This window comes from Schistocerca cancellata, chromosome 4, assembly GCF_023864275.1.
Source record: "Schistocerca cancellata isolate TAMUIC-IGC-003103 chromosome 4, iqSchCanc2.1, whole genome shotgun sequence".
NCBI lineage: Eukaryota > Metazoa > Arthropoda > Insecta > Orthoptera > Acrididae > Schistocerca > Schistocerca cancellata.
Genome location: NC_064629.1, coordinates 646,595,908 through 646,616,933, shown reverse-complemented (window position 1 = coordinate 646,616,933; position 21,026 = coordinate 646,595,908). Strand labels below are relative to the sequence as shown.

The following is a 21,026-nucleotide window of genomic DNA, read 5'->3' as shown; positions in this document are numbered from 1 at the left end:
GTGAGTGGAACAGGAAAGGAAATAACTAATAGTGCTATGTGGTACCCTCCGCTATGAGCCATATTGCGCCTTGGGGAGTATGTATGTAGATGTAGACAGATGTCAGCAGTGTTGTTGCCTAATGTATGTGCTCATGCAATCGATACAAGTCACACTGTGTTTGGCTCTTCCCATCAAACCCATGTAGCCTACCTCATTAGGCAAGACTCTTCACGTACCTGCAGAACAGGTAACACAGAGAGCATGTAGAACATAAAGAAGAGCCAAGATTGGCTAGGCGCTGGTACCACTTTACTTGCCAAAATGCCAACACAAGTAATTTAATTTAATTGATGCACAGCTCCTACATTCAAAATATGACCTCTGAAAAGTAAGATAACACATACAAATATCTACAGCCACACTGTGAAGTAGAGGGCAGAGGATACGTTCCACGTACCAGTTGTCAGCATTTTTTCCATTCCATTTGCGTATGGGAGAATGACTGTTTAAATGATGTTGTGCATGCCATAATTAATCTATTCGTATCATCACAATCCCTATGGGAGTGGTACATAGGGAGTTGTTGTATATTCTTAGACTCATGACTTAAAGGCAATTCTTTAAACTCTATAAATAGGTAAATAGGTTTTTTTTTTTTTGGGGGGGGGGGGGGGGAGGGAGTTGGCGGGTGGTGGGAGGGGTGTTACTTGGTGTCTATCTTCACATGTTTACCCGTTCAGTTTTTTCAACAACTTTATGGCACTCACCCATCGATCAAACAAACCTGTGCTAATTTGTACTGGCCTTCTCTGTATACATTCAATACCCCCTTTAAGTCCTATTGGATTCGAATCTCACACACATCAGCAATATTTCAAGAGGGGTTGCACTAGTGATTTGTACACTGTCTCTTTTGGGGTGGTGGTTAGTGTTTAACGTCCCATCGACAACGAGGTCATTAGAGACGGAGCGCAAGCTCGGGTTAGGGAAGGATTGGGAAGGAAATCGGCCGTGCCCTTTCAAAGGAACCATCCCGGCATTTGCCTGAAACGATTTAGGGAAATCACGGAAAACCTAAATCAGGATGGCCGGAGACGGGATTGAACCGTCGTCCTCCCGAATGCAAGTCCAGTGTGCTAACCACTGCGTCACCTCGCTCGGTTACTGTCTCTTTTGTAGACTGATTGCATTTCACATGTATTCCACCAACAAACCAAAGTCTGCTACTTGCTTTATCCATGACTGCGCCTCATAATCACTCCATTTCATGTCAGCCCAATGTGTTACACCCAAGTGTTCCAACTATGACACATTTATATTATAGTCATAGGATACTAAGTTTTTTTGTTTTACAAAGTGCACAATTTTACATTTCTGAACATTTACACCAGGTTGTCAATCTTCGCAACACACTGAAATCTCATATAGATCTGACCGAATTTTTGTGTAACTTCTTTTAGACAGTACTTCATTATAGATAACTGCAACATCTGCAAAAAGTCTGAGGCTACTATTAATATTATCCACAAGCACATTAATATACAACATGAACAGCAATGAACAAACACACTTTGCTGGGGTACACTCTAAGTTACATCCAAATCTGTCAATGACTCTCAATTCAATACAACTTGCTGCTTCCTCCCTACCAAAAAATGCTCAATCCAGCCACAAATTACGCTTGACACCTCATACAACTGTACCTTGATAATAAGCATAGTTGTGATACTGAGTCAGATGCTTTTCAAAAATCAAGAGATACAGCATCTACCTGTCTGTCTTGATACATGGCTTTCATTATCGTCATGTGAGAAACATTCGCATTGGGTTTCACGTGATTGATGTTTTTGAAATCAATAATGGTTGGCATGGAGGATGTCATTCTGTTCGAGGTATCTCATTATGTTTGACCTCAGAGTATGTTCCATGATTTTACAACAAATGGATGTCAATGAAATGGGATGGCAGCTTTGTGGATCACTTCTGCTACCCTTTTTGTAGATAGATGTGACTTGTGCTTTCCCCAAAATGCTGGGCACTGTTTTTTGTTTGAGGACTCTACAATATATCTATTATAGTTAACAGAGGGGCCTGAGGCGTTGTTCAATTTTAACAATTTCAGTTGTTTCTCAATGGCACTGACACTAATATCTATACCAGTCATATTTTCAGTGGTACAAAAATTAAACTGGAACACTCCTGTGTTTTCCTTTGTTAAGGAACATTTGAAAACAGAGTTAAGCATTTCTATTTTTGTTTTGCTATCCACAACTTGAGCTCCTGTCTTGTCCATGGTTTCTGGACACTAAATTTGGTCCTGCTAACAGCCTTACATATGATGAGAATTTCTTTGGTTTTATGAAAGATCTTTCAGCAATATTCTGCTATGGTAGTCACTGACACCTTCGTGCATTGTTCTCTTTCTATTTGTTGCCATTGCATTTAATATGTTTCCATCACGAGTGGGATTCTGAACTACCTGTTCTAGGTTGTTTTTGGAGAAGGTTTTTAATCATGTTTCATAGGATATGCAAGCAACCCAGAGGATACTGGTCATGCATGCCTGATTTTCACCCAGCCCCATCCTTTTTTATCCTTGCACACTTCAAAATACACAGAGTGCTTCCCTACCCAGCTTGAAAACTTCCTTTTCAACTCACTGCCTATTCACTGGATGGTATGCTGAACATATCCTGCTTGCCTACTCAGCAAGAAACATCCTTTTCCACTCACTGGGTGGTATCCCGAATACATAGAGTTTTTTCTTGCTGTGTACTTCCTATTCTGTGAGATTTCTGAACTGCAGATTCATGATGTCGACTTTTTGCGATAACCAGGCAGCCATCTTCAGGTGAGTTTTAAAACTGGAGATTTTCTGGTGCATATCATTATATTGTATCAAAAATATGCAGGTTATCTTTTAAAATACTTCACAAATGCATTTGTATGGTGCATTTTTAAATATGTTTTGCTGTTCTCATATACTAGTTTAATTCTTTCTAACAAAGGATTTAGTTCAGAGCTTGTGGCTTTTGACAGACCTAACAAACCACAAAGAGTAGACCTTCCAGTCTCCATAGAGATAATGACTTATGGAAGATGAGAAATACAAAGAAATATATAGGAAACATTAGCATCTATTTCTACATTTTTCAGCACAAACTGCTCTGAAACTGAGGAAGCCCCATCAGATTGAACTGACTCCCCTGTCTCATTTTTGATTTGATTTATGCAGGGAGACAAGAACAATAATGGTCTTAGCCCACTGTTGCCCACACCGAAACTGAATTTATTGTGCAGTTTCACTACATCTACATCCATACTCCGCAAGCCACCGGACAGTGTGACTTCTATTTCAAATTTTACACCTTAGCAGTCACTGAGTGATAAAATTACTATATAAAACCTCCATGAGAAATTTCACAATTGACAAAAATCAACTTTAACAGATGTAATCTTTTGAGAACTAGTTCACATGTTTCACATCCAAGTCATGTGACAATACATGTAAACACTGGCTACTTTCCATTTCCATTAATTACTAACTATCTGCTAAAGACGCCATGACATCAGGCAGTAACTTTCAGCATCAGCAGTTTACAGAAAATGAGAGTCAGGATTCAATAAACCCCATATTTAAAATTTTACAAAAATAAAGAAATGTACAAGATTATGCATAGACTCATCAAATAACTGTATTGCTAGCGCCACAACACCAGAATGAGAAACACATGGACTACCCGCGACTCTACTGAGGCCAATTGGTACCCTTAAGAAGTATGAGACCCTTTACTAGTTCCTTATTAGACACAATTTCTTCAGATTCTACCGACTCAAATATTTTATGTCTTTTGCCTCCAGAGCTTCACATTAGAAGATTAGACGTGGTGCAGTTTCATCCTACTCACCAGTCTACAATTCGGGACTTCTTCCTCTATAATCATCGCGTGTAGGTGTTTCTGAAAATTTCCACTGGCAGTCATAGTAATACCATGAGTTTAATTCATTTCCTGTAAGTTCAAGATTGCAGAACTACTCTTGAAACATGACTTCGGCAACATTAGCTTGCAATGTTTTTGCTTCTGGACCATAGACCAACATTTTACGTGCAGTCTCCTGATCCTGCTACATAGCTTTGATTTTAATACCACTTTAGTATTGGTTATTCGAAATTCCAATCCAATAAACAGTGTTGTCGCACATGTCCTTGACCAGTCTATCAGCTGGTTCATTGTCAATAATTCCCGAGTGACCAGGGACCCACGGAAGGTTTGCCCTGTTGTTTCCCCCCAGTCTCCCAAGGGCTTTGTGGCATTCCGCAATGGCCTTTGATCTCATTGCAGGGGCTGATAGAGATTTCAGAGCTACCTGACTGCCTGAATAAATGTAGATGCTATAATCCTTGTAGCACCTACGCAAATTCTCCTCTGTTCACAATCTGGTAGAGGGCATTTCAACCAAAAATACTGTGGCCAGCTTCCCTGGAGACACTGCTCTCTCTACTCTATGCTGAACCCCATATATTCTGGCCCTAGTGCCTTCACCAGTTTTTGACTCATCAGTAAACAAGGCTACATCTCCTGAATGGTGTCGTGGTTCATTCTTCCATTGCTCACCTCTTCTAATAGTTACAGTGAAAGGTTTATTAAAGCAGATGCAAGTTACTATATGGTCAGCCAGCAACTCCCCAACCATTCCTAAATTTATCCCACTCACTATATAGGTGCGAGATTCTGGATATCCACAAGGAATACAGTTATTTCCAGTTTTTAAGCTGTCATTGCCTCCATTCTAATCCAAAGATGAAATGGGGACATAACCAGCACATCTTCCATTCGAAAAATATCAAGGAATCCAATTAATTATTCTCCCAGTACTAAATGAGGGAAAAAAAGGACAGTACACTTTGAAGGATGTGCAGCATAAGTAGATGCAACGAACTTCTCATCAAAGACAGAACTTATATCATAATGAAACATTAAAATTTTTGGTCATTTGTAGTTCAGGTAAATTGTTTCTTCCTCTAACATGGAAGATCCAATTTTCAATCCATCAGTGTAGTTGTAATATAGTTCACAGAAACCTGACTTACTACTGAAAAACATCCAAATGACACTGTAGCATCCTGATAGCCTTGCCAAGCATTCTTCCTCAGGTAACTTCTTGGTTCCTAATTTGAACTTATACTGAAATGCCAAGCAAAGTGCAAGTCTACAGCTGTTTCCCACATTGCAATATCAGAGTGGACTAGGTCATGAGAAGATACTGTAAGTATAAATTACATTTTTGCAGCATCTTTTAACAGCACAAGGACTTAGTAATTCAAGTTGCAATACTTCGGAGTGAGATAAAGGGACAGCAGAGTTATTTTGAGTATCTCATTAAATACTGTGGCATCAATCCCCTCCAACTTTAGACCTGTATCTACTAAGATCGGTCCTCCAGTGGAGTACTTGGCACCTCAGTAAAATACTTCAAGTTTTCTCTCATTGGCATTTAATCCAACTGCATTCAATACAGTATGGGTTTGTATATCAATGAGACTTGTTATTCCCCTTAACCATATGCTGAATACGAACTGTATGCAGTAACAGGAATACATTTAACTGGTTTCCAAATTACTACTGATTATTGTAGTGCTTCAAGAATGGAGAAGGAACTGGTTTCCAATATTTCCTCCCCTCTGCTCCCTGTAAACTTGAAATTTTCTAACACTTGCGTACTATCCTGTATTTTAAGCTTTACTCTTACTGAAGGCCTGATCTTAAGCTCATTTTACGTGAGCAACTGTATGGTGAAAGTCAACTACTTGTGGTGGGAGCATGTCAGTGCCTTCATGTTAATCGGCCACCTACATCATCACAAGTTGTTCAGTGATGTTAATGTTAATGTTCAACTGACCAAGCCAGGTGTAGAGTAGTAAAAAATTGTGTATGCTACAGACTGCACATTCACAACATCTTCTGGGAACACTGGACGTTAACCCGATCTTACTGCACTCACTCATGTTATAGTACTAGATTTTGTGCTTTTATGTCTTCATATTTATTTTTGTTTCTCTTGTTTTTGTGACATATTGCAAAAGTTGCATGAGAACACGATTTTCTCCTACTAGTGTTCCTTTGCAAAAAAAGATCGCATATCTGAACGCATAAAGGTATTTAGGTACTCCAATGCCTGGAGAAAGATTTTTATGTTTTAGTATGTATATATCTTCTCAGGTAAGTAAATGCTGATGTTTTGAAATGTTTGGGTAACACTTCACTAGTTCTTTCAGTTCTCAGCAATGTGGGCATTTTATCATATGACCTTTGTCAAGAACGTCTACTATGAATTTCGCTTTGGTTTAATAAATTTTATTATCACTGCTAGTTCCTTAATGTTGTTACTATCTTTCAACTTTCTGTGAGAACAATAGTCCCTCATAACCTCACTTTCACCATTCAGGTGGCACAGTGCATGGTAGACAGTTCTCACAATGAATGCCATTTTGGCACGTGGCAATCAATACAGGAAATAATATGTCTGTGGCACGACTGTTTACTCGCTTGCCACAAGCAAGACAATAGAGACATCTGTGTAAAAGGGGCTTTACCAATTTTCATTGTAGTTTAGGTTTTGTACTAACTACAAGAATATACACACCATTTTTGATTTATCAGCAGCTACTAAGTCCACACACGCCATGATCAAATTCCGTGTTGAAGCTTTTGAAGTATTATCAAATGATTACCAGTATTAAACATTTTTCCCCTCTACATCCATTAAACCTAGCCCCCCCCCCCCCCACCCCCACCCCAAATAACACAACAGGTCAGAGAAATACTTATACAGGGTGATCAAAATGTAACGGTACACATGTTGTGGGTGTAATATATGCATCAAAATAAGCATAAAATGTTAAATAAAGTTTTGTCTGAAATTGCTTGTTTTCTGATATATGCTGTGAAGTAGGGATCACAAGTGCACCCCAAACAACAAAAAATTAATTGAAACTTCCTGGCAGATTAAAACTATGTGCCGGACCGAGACTCGAACTCGGGACCTTTGCCTTTGGCGGGCAAGTGCTCTACCAACTGAGCTACCCAAGCACGACTCACGCCCCGTCCTCACAGCTTTACTTCTGCCAGGATCTCGTCTCCTACCTTCCAAACTTTACAGAAGCTCTCCTGCGAACCTTGCAGAACAGCTTCTGTAAAGTTTGGAAGGTAGGAGACGAGATACTGGCAGAAGTAAAGCTGTGAGGATGGGGTGTGAGTCGTGCTTGGGTAGCTCAGTTGGTAGAGCACTTGCCCGTGAAAGGCAAAGGTCCCGAGTTCGAGTCTCGGTCCGGCACACAGTTTTAATCTGCCAGGAAGTTTCATATCAGCGCACACTCCGCTGCAGAGTGAAAATCTCGTTCTAAAAAATTAATTATTTTCAGAACAACATTAAGGGATCTGAAATTAAACACAACTACATACTGTACATGTACCCCAGAACATGTTCATAATGACGCAGGCAAAGGCAACATGGCAAAAGCCTGTAACCATCCGATGATGTAATGCCTACCACAAATGACACTATGCATCATAACTCAGAAATAATGCAATTTCAGACGAACTTTATTTAACATTTTACTCTTATTTTCATGCATACATTAGACCCACAAACCATGTGTATTCACTTTTTAATCACCCTGTATAATACACATAGTTATAGCTTGCTCTAAATAATTTAGTAATTGACAAATGGCAGTAGTGTGGAGGAGCAGGAGTATTGCCAGTGGGTATGCAGCATGCCATGTGCCCATGAATTTGGGAAAAATTGTATATTTTAAAGTTAAATAACAGTTATCGGATAAGTACTCAGTCACAGGCAGTAAAGGAAGTTGGGAAGCACTCAACCAATTATAACTTCTTTTTATACATTAAAATAAAAGTGATGAAAAGACCAACACCAAAGATTTCTGGAGTCTTGCTTCATCTTCATTTACAGTATTAGACACAAAATCGGTCAGTATTTGACTCTCCACGTTCCTTCATTCTAACTTTTGCATGGCTACAAGTTCCTCTGTGTCACCCAACAAGATCATTTTTACGTGATCCCAGCCTTAGGTGGAACATAATTCATCTTTATTCCTGCTCCCTGCTCACGCAAACTAATCACTGTGTACCTACAAAACAGGGAACACAATATGCCCATTAGGCCACAGAAACCACTGCCATAAGAAGATAACTACCTGTTAAACATCAATCACAAAATTATTTCAATAAATGCATAGGGGAGTGGAGACACTTACCAATCCTCAAGTTAGAGTTTTGTATACACCATGTTTGTACTCAAACAACAGTGGCCAACCCCACATGTGCAATGTAATATTTTTAATGTAAACCAATGAGCACAAATTACCACAAGATTTTGGACACATTTTTATGGACTTTGCCTTGATGGTGCTTTCACACCAAGAATGCTCCAAGTGTGCTGAAACTTGCAAACTTCGAGTGTTATGCGAAGATCATCTGGCTTGGCCACCGATGCAAGGTGCAAGTATTTCCACAGCAACACTGCAAGGATAGGGCTGCTGTAAATCACAGAGTGAGGTAGTGCAGTGGTGAGACATTGGACTCTGATTTGGGAGGACAACAGTTCAAATCCCCATCCAGCAACCCAATCCCTGAACTGCTGATGACAAATGCTGGGATGGTTCCTTTGAAATGTACATGGCTGATTTTTTTTCCAATCCTTGCCCATATTGAGACCTGTTTCAGATAGTTTTACTTTACAGGGAAACTCTTAATACTAGTGCATACAGAATAACAGACCCAATCAGAGGCTGTTAAATGTCATCTCACAACTGTAAAGATATTTTTCATTTTCATTTAGCACCTTCGCTGTCACAATTCTAATCAACTGAAGGTATGTGTGGTCACTTCGCAGGAAGATGCTGCCCCCCCCCCCTCTGCCCCTCCCCCCCAACCACCACCCCACCACCCCTCTCTCTAGTTGCTATCCAATTACTATTTACTATTCTCATTTCTAGAATTGTATGGTGACAAGACTAAGGATCACACTTGGACAAGCTGCAGTAAGGAGTAGAACGAACAATGCTGCCAGTTCAATGCGTCATCTCTATGAGAGCTAAATTTTATGGAATGGAGGACACACAAAGTTATCATTAAGAAAGTTGCTGAGTGAATCTCAAAGCTGTATCAATAATTCGGTTCCATTACGACTGCTTGTGTCAAATTCCAAGCTGCAATGCTATCTCATGGTGAGCTGCAGCATTACGATCCTTGAAGTTTCAACAACAGCAGTGTAGAAGGTCAAAGCCATAGCTTCATGGCAGGAAGTGTCCTGGCTATGAATATAACAGTATGTGTCCGACACTTATCGGAAAATGGCAGTGGAATAGCTAGGTAAAAATCAAGTTTCTTTGAGTCCTCCATTGTTTGTGGGCGAGAATTTATAAAATTTGGCCTGAATACCAAGATGCAGATTCCTGGTTCCTCCCCATAACAACGTCCCAGTCCAAAAAGTGAAGATTTTGTATGAGGTTTCGGTCAGCAAATGGATCACAATCCTCAATCACCTGCCGTATTCTGCCCTAGCTAACTTCTGTTTGTTTCCTGAATTGAAGTTGGCAATGAAAGAACACATTTATGATGCAGTTAAGGACATCCAAGAAAATTGTACTGCAGTACTAAATGCAATTCCAAAAGAGGACTAAAGTGTCTGTTTCAAAACATTTTTAAAATGATTTTAGCTGTGTACTGGCTCGGGGAGGGGGGAGGAGACTACTTTGAATAAATACAGCGATTTTGTGAACATAATCCACGAGAGTCCTAACAGAACTGGGACAAACAGTAGAATGTACCTTCAGAGATACATGTGTATGACATTATCTGAAGTGAATTGCAAGGTTTTTAAACTAAAGCAACTCCAATATGAGCAATTGTGGTTTCAGTTTATGTCTAGTGGTAACACAAAAAAATAATAAAAACAACTAAAAATACATTAAAAAGACCCAGTAAATAAGTGACAGACCTGAGAACTCAAAATGAAAATAGTTCATTTGAGATATTAGAAAATTCTGTTCTGTCATCTCATTTCGTACTTTCAGAAATTTAATATTTAACACTTTAGTAGTTCATAAGTTTCTGTATTAAGCAAAATGTGATTACCTGTTGCATGAATACACAACTAATAACTGAACAAAAAAAAAAAAAAAAAAAAAAAAAAATCCATATGACGATTCTCCTACACTATTTTATCTACAACTCTACAGACCTTATAATTTTACATTAAAAAAATCATTAACTGTCAATAGATGTATATGACTGTTCCTTTATTTTCTTATAATACTCATAATAATTACCATTTTAAAATGGTGCCTGTTTCTATATGAGCATGCACTGTGACAGATGGAGACGACATTTTCTATTTAACATACATTCAAGTTGCTGCTATGTCATGCCAACAGTGGTAAATTCGACAAAGTTCACTTAAAAGTCAGATATGTATTTATGCATAAAAAACAGCCACACATGATGACAACACACTAAGAAAAATAATTATTACAGAAGTAATTGTTCTATGTTAGAAAGTGATTAACCTTACCTTTTCAAGGGTTTTCTTTATGATGTGACTAGATATCTGCACCTTTTCAGGAGAATCTGCTTTTACATTTGCTGGAACTGGACCTGAAGAAGAGAGACTTGAAGATCTTTCAGGAGTCTTCGGTGATTCCTCTTCTGGCTCTTCAGCAGGAGGCTGCATAAGAAGTGGTGGTGGAAGGGGCAGATTGGGCATTGCAGGATGAGGTAAGTTTTTTCCAAGGGGGAGAGGAAACCTTGGGAAAAGTGGATGTCCTAGAGGAGGAGGAATAAGGCCTGGTGTTGGAGGAAAATGTGAAAAGAAAGGAAAAACTGGTGGCTGAACTATTTCACATGGTTCTTCCGCTTCGGGAGTTTTCGGTTTCTCTGAACTGTCTAAGTCCATCAATTCTATCTTTGGCTTCTTAGGACTGTGCAACTCTTTCTGAGATTTTGTTTTTGACTCTTTCTTTGTTTTTGATTTTTCTTTTTTCTTTTTCTTTTCTTTAACTTCTGGCATTTTTTCAGCTTTACGGGATGGTGTCGGAAGCTCAGGAGTCTTTGGGGTAGACGATGGAGTTCCAGGTGGTGAAAGATCATCGTCATACATATATAGTTCATCCGAACCTGGCTGATGACTTGTTACAGATGCCAAACTGTTTCCCCTTGCCACATCATTCCCTGGTGTTGATAATTTACTGTGAGAACTATTATTGTCCTCATTAACAATCTCCATACCCTGCTGAATGACTGCATCAATACAGTCATCTATCTGGGCCATTCGTGCTTCTCTTTGCCGGCTGTTCATTTCTGATTCATCTATTATCAATCTTGGAGAACTTTCACGTGAATCTCTCATAACTGAATCTGCAGATTCAGTCCTATCAATTTTTTCTATTCTGTCAACCTTCTCTTCCTTGACTTTTGATATTTTTTTGAAAATGTTGAGTTTCTGTTTATCGGGTTCTGTTGACAATTTTCCTTCTATTATAGTTGGTTCCCTACTTTTTTCTGGTGAATTTAATTTAAGTTGTGGAAGTGTAGCAGTATGCACTTTTTCTGGTTTAGACAATTTTGCCACAGGTGACACATGTCTCATGATTTTCTGAGTGTCTGGAACAGCAGTTTTAATTGCAGATAATTTTGATACTGGAAGTTTGCCTGGTTTGTTAGATGAACTTGGACCTGCTAACTGCAAATTCTGTGACATTTTTACAGCTCCTGGTTTCAAGGCTTTCAGTTTAGAAAGTTCCTTCATACTGACTAATTTTTTAACTTTTGTTTCGTCACTGGCGTGTCCTTTGCCAGATTTAACAAGTTCTTTCACTCTGTGTTCCTTTTTATTTTCCTTGTCTGTTTTTTTAACAGTGTCAACTGCTTTCTTCTGTGTAGCTTTTTTAGATTTCTTCTCACCTTTCACTTCTGGGGGTACCATGGGGTACGATGAAGGCTGAGGAGAATTGGAACGAGAATCAGAAGGTTGCAATGGCGTTCGTGATTCAGGAAGCTTTCCTTCCCGTGCAGGTGATAGAAATCCAGATGTTGTCATCATAACACTACTGATTTCTCGAAGAGGACGACCTTCTTCTTCCATCAACATTCTGTAGGAAAAGAAAAAATTTTTGCAGTTTAGGAAACATAAAGTTAATGTCAACTTACACCAAAATTTATCTATTTACTTACCTCGTCCTCTTCAAAACAGGGTTCTCCAAGGAAACAGGATCCCCTGGTCTTTTGAATACATTTGACTTTGGGCTAGAGAGTGGTGATGTAGATCCCAAATTGTTTGAAGTGTCAACCGAAAGTGGGGACTGCTTCAATAAATATTCATCTTCTAAAATAACAGACAGACATTTTAAATTACTCTAACAAATAATATGATAAGTTAATCATGAATATTAGGTATTAACATTTGTGAGAGAACTGTCGAAACATAAATCAGTGACTACAACCAACAATAATTTTTTAGCACTTGGGTAACTAATGATTGGTTCTCAAAACATTTACAGCAACTTGTTGTGTATTACATGGTAATATATTATGTCTACCTAGATAATATACTCTGTACCTGTAAATGTTAAACTGCTCAGATAACTTCCTAAATATTGATTTAGCAGATAGTGCAGGAAAGAAGTACATGCTAGAGAGTAAGTCACCACCTACTGAGTTCTATATGCCAGTACTGGTACTGGGAAGGACAACCAAAACTGCCCTATTGTGAAATAAGTACACGGCAGACTGGATATTCTGTGACAACATATAATGTGTTACCCTTGTGATCTGTTGGTTTGTGGCAACTCACTCTAACAGCTTAGTGGTTACTTACACACAAGCTTGTACACTGAAGGAAAAATATCTCAACACCAAGAAATAATTAATGTAAAGTAATGAAATTTTGGGACTACCTTTGTCTAAGTAACATATTTAAAGGATTAACATTGCAAGATCACAGGTAATGCAAGAGTGAGATGAGCCATTGCAAATGTGAAATGCTGGTACACTAATAACCAGTGTACCTGCCAGGATGTTGAATGCAAGCATGCAAATGTGCATGCATTGTATTGCACGGTGCTAGACGTTCGTTTTTAGGGTAGAGTTCTCCATTTGTTGCACTCAGTCAGTCAATACAGGGACTGTTAATAATGGCCGTGGATGACACTGGAGTTGTCACCTAATGATGTCTTGTACATGCTCAACTGGAGACAGATCTGGTGATCAAGCAGGCCAAGACAATGTGTCAACACACTTAAGAGCATGATGGGTTACAATAGCAGTATGTGGGTGAGCAGCACAACAGGTCAAATCATCAGACGAATGTACAAATTTGCAGTCAGGCTATGTGGGGTAACCACAGGAGAGCTCCCACTGTTATACAAAATCACACCTCAGACCATAACTCCAATGTAGGTACAGCTTTTCTAGGCCGCAGACAGGTTGTCTGCAGGTGTTCATCTAACCTCCTCCTAACCAACACATAGCCGTCAATCGCACCGAGACAGAATCAGCTTTCATCAGAAAACACAACAGGCCTCCACTCTACCCTTAAATGAGCTCTTGCTTGACACCAATTAAGTCACAAACAGCAGTAGTTTGGGTTGTGTGGAATGCGTGCTACACAGAGTCTGGTTCAGAGCTGACCTTGAAGTAACTGATTTGTAACAGTTCACTGTGTCACTGTGGTGCCAACTGCTGCTCGAATTGCGGTTGCAGATCAGTGCAATGCACCACAGCCAAACGCCGAACGTGACAGTCTCCCCTCTCAGAATTGCCACGTGGCTGTCCCGAGTCCCGTCTTTTTGTGACTGTACCTTTCTGTAACCACTGCTGCCAGCAATCTTGTACATTGGCTACATTTCTGGCAAGTCTTTCTGCAATATCTCGGAAGGAAAATCCAGGGTCTCATATCCCTATTACATAACCTTGTTCAAATGTGGTGAGGGGTTGATGATGTCACTTTGTCATCTTAAAGACATTACTGACTAACATCAACTCACTAAATCCAATCTCAGCAGTAATTAATGCTCATGCCTGATACAGCACATATTTAAAGCACTACTAGCATGACTCATGTGACTAGTGTAAAATCTGAATAGACTTCATCTTTCAGATACAGAAAAATAGCTACCAACTTGTGTTTATATTGTACAACTAACTCTTGGTGCTGGGAATTCTTCCCCATCAGTATATATAACATCAGTTCTCCTCATCCTCATTTTGATAAAGTAAATCTTATCAGTTGCAGGGCTGGAGTAGTGGTAGTCAATGGAGAACGGAAAACATTAAACATATCACAAAGTTCGCAAAACCAATGTTTTTGTAAAGCTTCATTTTTACGCACTCTTATGCTGCAACATTGTAATCAGAAATCATTTTCACACAGAAAAAACAAAATTATGTAACTTTCCCATCTGTAAATAAGCTACACAGTCTTAATTCTTGAGGAAATCTTTGCCTACATAACTGCATTTCTCTTTTATTTCCTCTTCTCAGATGCTCAATTTTTTATTTCAATGCTGCATCTGTTTGAAGGTATATTTGAAGCACCTACACCCTAAGAAAAAGAAAGAAGTAAGACTAGGGTTTAGTATACTGTCAACAACTAAGTCATTAGAGGCCAAGCACATGCTCAGATTGGGGAAGGAAACCGGCCAAGCCTGGCATTTGCCGTAAGTGATTTATGGAAATCATGGAAAACCTGAATCTGGATGGCCAGAAAGGATTCTGAAATGTCATCCTCTGGGATATGAATCCAGCATGTTAACACTGTCACCTCCCTCAGTTTATATCCTCTTTATGGGATATCTCACGAAATTAGAAGATCAAAACTCTGCTTCTGGAATCAGTTCACTTTGATAAGAAAGCTGGTGTCTGCCAAATGTAAAGCTTTACATTTGAATTGTTGTTAGTAGCCTACAGAAAAGTCTCTAACATTTGAACAATGAATTCTGACAAGTTTTAATATGCTGCTTTACCACACTTAGCAATAGGTAGTGTTACACTTTGTTCCATTACTCATGCAGCTTCATTACCTTTTTTTGAATCCTTCACGCTGTCTGATATCAACAAATACATGAAAAGTGCATAAATATCTAACATTATGCACCACAAATCAATTTAATGAAAAAAAAAGAATTCTGTGGTGTCACTACAATTACAAGATACACCAGTAATGCGTGACAAAAGTAAGCATCTAAACTAAAGCCCTCTACCCACTTTTTTTTTCACTGACTCAAATATTGGGCCCCATTCATCCTTCTTTGCAATTGAGTAACACATTTACTTATTAGCAGAATGCCCCAAAATATATGGTATCTCTCATCCACCATGCATCACGTTGCAAACATAAGCAAATGTCACAGGAAAGTTACCTGATTAATTACAAAATGCCAAACATGGTCAACTTCCTCAACTTTTTATGAAGTTCCTCCTGAAGAAACATTCTGTTTGCATTTCTTCATGAAAAGCAAACACAATACTATTCAATATTCCACTAAAATAATCACCAAAGAGAATCTGATCACAAATACTCTATGCAATCACAGTAAACCCATTTTCTACAACATGCTGTGTTGGATTTAAAAGGTGCCAAACACAGTCAATCAGTCTTCATCTGCTTATGAAAGAAAATGCAGCTCCCATGATAACAATATTAAACTCAAATTTCATCATCACACAGAAAGGGTGTCAAATTAATATGGAAGAAGTTCATTACTACAAATAAATTAAAACTAATATTACTAATGCTAGGTTTACTAATGCTAGGTCACATCTTTCCTCAGTGATGGACGTACTATAATCGACTTGTTGACCTATATATCTGGAAATCAGTAAGAGTGGTACATGTTACATTTGTGTGTATTTATAAGATTCTTTAAAGAAATTGTTATATGTATTAAGATAACAAATACATCATAAACTGCTTGAACATATAACAAAAGCTAACACATAGTCTCTAAGCATGTTTCAACACATAGGAATACGAACAGAAAAGCAAAAGGAAGTATTCTGAAGACAAGGTACAGTCTATTATTTACGAGCAACTTTGTCTCTTAAGAGTAAACCTAGCAATCTAACAATGAGGTGGCACCATGTATATTATAAGGGCCCCAGTTTGATTCCCGAGACACAATGTTTTAATGAAGTTTTCACGTGTTTGTTTTAAGTGAAGTACAGTGCAAATATCTTATTTTACTTAATTACTTACTCAGTTCTTTGCTTGTTCCATTGACCATAATTGCGATCACTCACTGTGAAGTGGAATTTGACAGTTAGTTTACAAATCTGGGATATGGACTGCATGCACAAGTATAGGCATAGCTGGCAGAGTAACAAAGTTTAACATGATAATTACAGTTCCGTATAAACATAATTTGATATAAAATGGGAAATGTTTCGAATGTTTTTTACTTGAGTGACAAGTAAAAAAAAATCACACTACTAAGGATATTACCAAACTTTAAAGAACATTCATCAGATTCCTCCAGTTCTCTCGCTCTCTCTCTCTCTCTCTCTCTCTCTCTCTGTCTTTTCCCCATTCATTTGAAGTCTGATATTGGTATAAATGAGGAACCTGAACAGATGTGCATCAGTTAGTGTTCAATTCAGAAGTCTCTGGCTAGTATACAGGGTGTTTCAAAATGAATATAGGGGTTTTAAGGATTTGTAGCTTTTATTACATTCAACTTATGGTTGTAAGTAACACAGCAAATGAAAGTGCAACTCAGTTTTTCTTGTAAGCGTTCAATGTGAGCACCATTTGGCATACATCAAGTTCATAAGAGAGTTCTTTCCAAACCTTGGTCAGTGTGTCTGAAGTTCGAGGGCAGTTCAATAAGTAATGCAACACATTTTTTTTCTGAAACAGGGGTTGTTTTAGTCAGCATTGAAATACACCAGGTTATTCCCCAATCTTTTAGCTACACAACACTATTTTTCAACGTAATCTCCATTCAATGCTACGGCCTTACGCCACCTGGAAATGAGGGCCTGTATGCCTGCACGGTACCATTCCACTGGTCGATGTTGGAGCCAACGTCGTACTGCATCAATAACTTCTTCATCATCCGCGTTGTGCCTCCCACGGATTGCGTCCTTCATTGGGCCAAACATGTGGAAATCCGACGGTGCGAGATCGGGGCTGTAGGGTGCATGAGGAAGAACAGTCCACTGAAGTTTTGTGAGCTCATCTCAGGTGCGAAGACTTGTGTGAGGTCTTGCGTTGTCATGAAGAAGGAGAAGTTCGTCCAGATTTTTGTGCCTACGAACACGCTGAAGTCGTTTCTACAATTTCTGAAGAGTAGCACAATACACTTCAGAGTTGATCGTTTGACCAGGGGGAAGGACATCGAACAGAATAGCCCCTTCAGCGTCCCAGAAGACTGAGGGTATGGCTTTAAACTTTTTCTTGGTAGGGGAGTGGGTGTGGCGCCACTCCATTGATTGCCGTTTAGTTTCAGGTTCGAAGTGATGAACCCATGTTTCATCGCCTGTAACAATCTTTGACAAGAAATTGTCACCCTCAGCCACATGACGAGCAAGCAATTCCGCACAGATGGTTCTCCTTTGCTCTTTATGGTGTTCGGTTAGACAACGAGGGACCCAGTGTGAACAAACCTTTGAATATCCCAACTGGTGAACAATTGTGACAGCACTACCAACAGAGATGTCAAGTTGAGCACCGAGTTGTTTGATGGTGATCCGTCGATCATCTCGAACGAGTGTGTTCGCACGCTCCTCCACTGCAGGAGTCACAGCTGTGCACGGCCGGCCCGCAGGCGGGAGATCAGACAGTCTTGCTTGACCTTGCGGCGATGATGACACACGCTTTGCCCAACAACTCACCGTGCTTTTGTCCACTGCCAGATCACCGTAGACATTCTGCAAGCGCCTATGAATATCTGAGATGCCCTGGTTTTCCGCCAAAAGAAACTCGATCACTGCCCGTTGTTTGCAACGCACATCCGTTACAGACGCCATTTTAACAGCTCCGTACAGTGCTGCCACCTGTCGGAAGTCAATGAAACTATACGAGATGAAGCAGGAATGTTTGAAAATATTCCACAAGAAATTTCCGGTTTTTTCAACCAAAATTGGCCGAGAAAAAAAATGTGTTGCATTACTTATTGAACTGCCCTCGTAATAGTTGCAACAACGCTGTTTATATAGTCTGATATATTAGCTGGTAATGGAGGCACATACACATAATCCTTTATGATCCCTCAAAGGTAAACAATGCATGGCATTGGGTCATGTGTAAATGTGGAGGTCATGCAAAACAAGCTCTGTCGTCTGGCCCCTTGCAGCCAATCCAACGGTCTGGTACGTCACCGTTTAAGCAATCACATACTAAATTATGCCAGTGAGGTGGCACACCATCTTGCTACCAAATAAAGTTCTGTGGTTCAGTTTCTTCCATTTGAGGAAAGAACCATAGTTCTAGCTTATCAAGATAAGAAACACGAGTTACAGTTGCTGCACCGAAAAAAAGAAAGGCCCACTGACTTTCCACCAGGATATGGCACAAAAAACACTCAATTTAGGGGACTCTTGTTACCACTGTACCACCTCATGGGGATTTGCTGACCACCACACATTTCACATTTACTTCAGTGAAATGATCCCGGAAATCTTCGTCAGCAGCAACATTTTGTTTCCAAAGTTGGCATGTAACCATTGTTTGTAGGCTCTAAAGCTTGTAACAATTGCAAATGATGAGGATATAAGATGAACATAAACAAAAGCAAAACGAGGATAATGGAATGTAGTCAAATAAAAAAAGCTGATGTTGAGAATATTAGATTAGGAAATGAGACACGCAAAGTAGTAAATGAGTTTTGCTATTTATGAAGCAAAATAACTGGTGAAGGTTGAAGTAAGGAGGATACAAAATGTAGACTGGCACTAGCAGGGAAAACCTTTCTGAAGAAGATAAATTTGTTAACATGGAGTATAGAGTTAAGTGTCAAGAAGTCCTTGAAAGTGTTTGTGTGGAGTGTAGCCACGTATGGAAGTGAAACACGTACAATAAACAGTTTACACGAGAAGAGAATAGAAGCTTTTGAAATGTGGTGCTACAGAAAAATGCTGAAAATTAGATGGGTACATCATGTTACTAATGAGGAGATACTGAATAGAATTGGGGAGAAGTGAAATCTGTGGCACAACCTGACTATAAACAAGGGATTGGTTGGTAGGACAGATCATAAGGCATCAAGGGATCACCAATTTAGTACTGGAGGGAAGTGTGGGGGGTAAAAATTGTAGAGGGAGACCAAGAGATGAATACAGTATGCAGATTCAGAGGGATGTAGGTTGCAGTAGTTACTCGAAGATGAAGAGGCTTGCACAGAATAAAGTAGCATGGAGAACTGCATCATATCCATCTTTGGATTGAGGACCACCACCACCACCAACAACAACAACAACAACAACAACAACAACAATGTAGCTGTATGCACCTCCTTAAAAGTTTCCCACACAGACATCACCGGAAATGGTAATACAAGCCTAAGCCTTTCGAACTAATTTCTTGGGACTATGCTTGAAAGACTGCCACTTGTTCAACATGTTCTTCAGTCACTTTTGGTCATTACAGACTCTTTCCTTTGCACACAGGTATACAAAAAAAATTGAGTTACTCTTTCATTTGACATATTATTTATAACTGTGTAATAAATTCTACAAAGCCTTACAACCCATATATACATTTTGACAAACTCTGGATTTCAGGAATACGTGCTCATGCATGGAATATGACTTCTTGCAGGGCACATCACTGGCAACACCTAGAAGGTTTGAGAATGAAGCAATTGGGGACAGAATTTGCATGTAGACTACACATATCTTACTGTCAAAACTACGTACTAACCTATAGTACTTTCTATAATATAAAATATTAAGTGTCAATTTAAATAACTTAAGTTTCACAATGTTATTGATTTTATTTATTTATTCTACATATGTATTTTCAGTATCATCCCAAACAAACAGGGACAATTCAAAATGACTGAGATGTAAGAATGATGCACCTTCAGTCTGCCAGTTTATACTGCACAGTTGCAGACCACCACAAATACTGTAACATTACAGTAAAAACTGATGTTTACCTTCCACCTATAGGCAGAACTTACAAATGACATTGACCTAATGAATGTTTATTTACTAATCTGTTAATCCAATATGAAAGTATTTGACGCTTTTGGTAGAAACCTAACCAAAAAATGGCTTTGCATTCTTTACATAATCAAAGTTATCAGATACTGGAAAGTTCCCTGTACCTACTAGGATAATAGCTACAAACCTAAAATTACACAACTGGTTAATCAACAACTTACATAATTAAGCTAGCCTGTATTTTTAGTGCAATATAAAAGTTCAAAAATTTCATTAAAGCTTCACAAATATCAATAATAGTAAACAGATAATGAAAACTGGTGCAACTCAGTACATTATAAACATGATCACAAATAACATGTTAAGTTTTATTTCATCTATAATAACACCACCATTTGTCCTTTTATGGTTTACAATAAAAAAAAGGCCTTGGTTTAACATCATGTCAATAACAAGGTAATTGGAGACAGGATATTTGTTGGGATATGGCATAGATTGATGGGAGGGATTAGCCATGTCCTTTTCAAAGAAATTACCCTAGCACTCACATTAGTCGGTTCAGCGAAACTAACAGAAAACTCAAACACTAACAACTGTGCGAACATGCTCTATTTATGTTTAATAGTCCCTCACTGAAATGTGTATTAGTAAAAATAAACTTTAGACAAGAAAGTTACGAAATTCTTTGCACCTCAAAATTCATGCTTTCATTTGTTTAGTTGTAAGTAGTATAAAGCTGCAAAACATGCTTCTAAATAAGGTCTGTTTTTAAACTACCATACCTCAACACATGATTAGGTGACAGGAAGTAACTGCCAGTTCACCGTAATTTAGACATGAGACATGTAACTTGACAAT

At 38.8% G+C, this 21,026-nt stretch overlaps 1 protein-coding gene and 2 non-coding genes across 5 annotated transcripts in view; 1 reads left to right on the top strand and 2 right to left on the bottom strand.

Moving 5' to 3' along the window:
* LOC126183288 (transcription initiation factor TFIID subunit 3) overlaps positions 1-21,026 on the bottom strand; it is a 344,471-nt gene that overhangs the window by 222,833 nt on the left and 100,612 nt on the right. For all 3 annotated transcript variants that reach the window (XM_049925122.1, XM_049925123.1, XM_049925124.1), the window contains exons 3-4: positions 12,240-12,390; positions 10,582-12,157 (exon numbers count right to left, since the gene is read on the bottom strand). In XM_049925122.1, the coding sequence (XP_049781079.1) occupies positions 10,582-12,157; positions 12,240-12,390 (1,727 nt within the window). The remainder of the gene's footprint in view (positions 1-10,581; positions 12,158-12,239; positions 12,391-21,026) is intronic.
* Trnaw-cca (transfer RNA tryptophan (anticodon CCA)) lies at positions 7,000-7,074 on the bottom strand. Its single transcript has one exon. It is a non-coding gene; the product is annotated as a tRNA-Trp (tRNA).
* Positions 7,244-7,318, top strand: Trnas-uga (transfer RNA serine (anticodon UGA)). Its single transcript has one exon. It is a non-coding gene; the product is annotated as a tRNA-Ser (tRNA).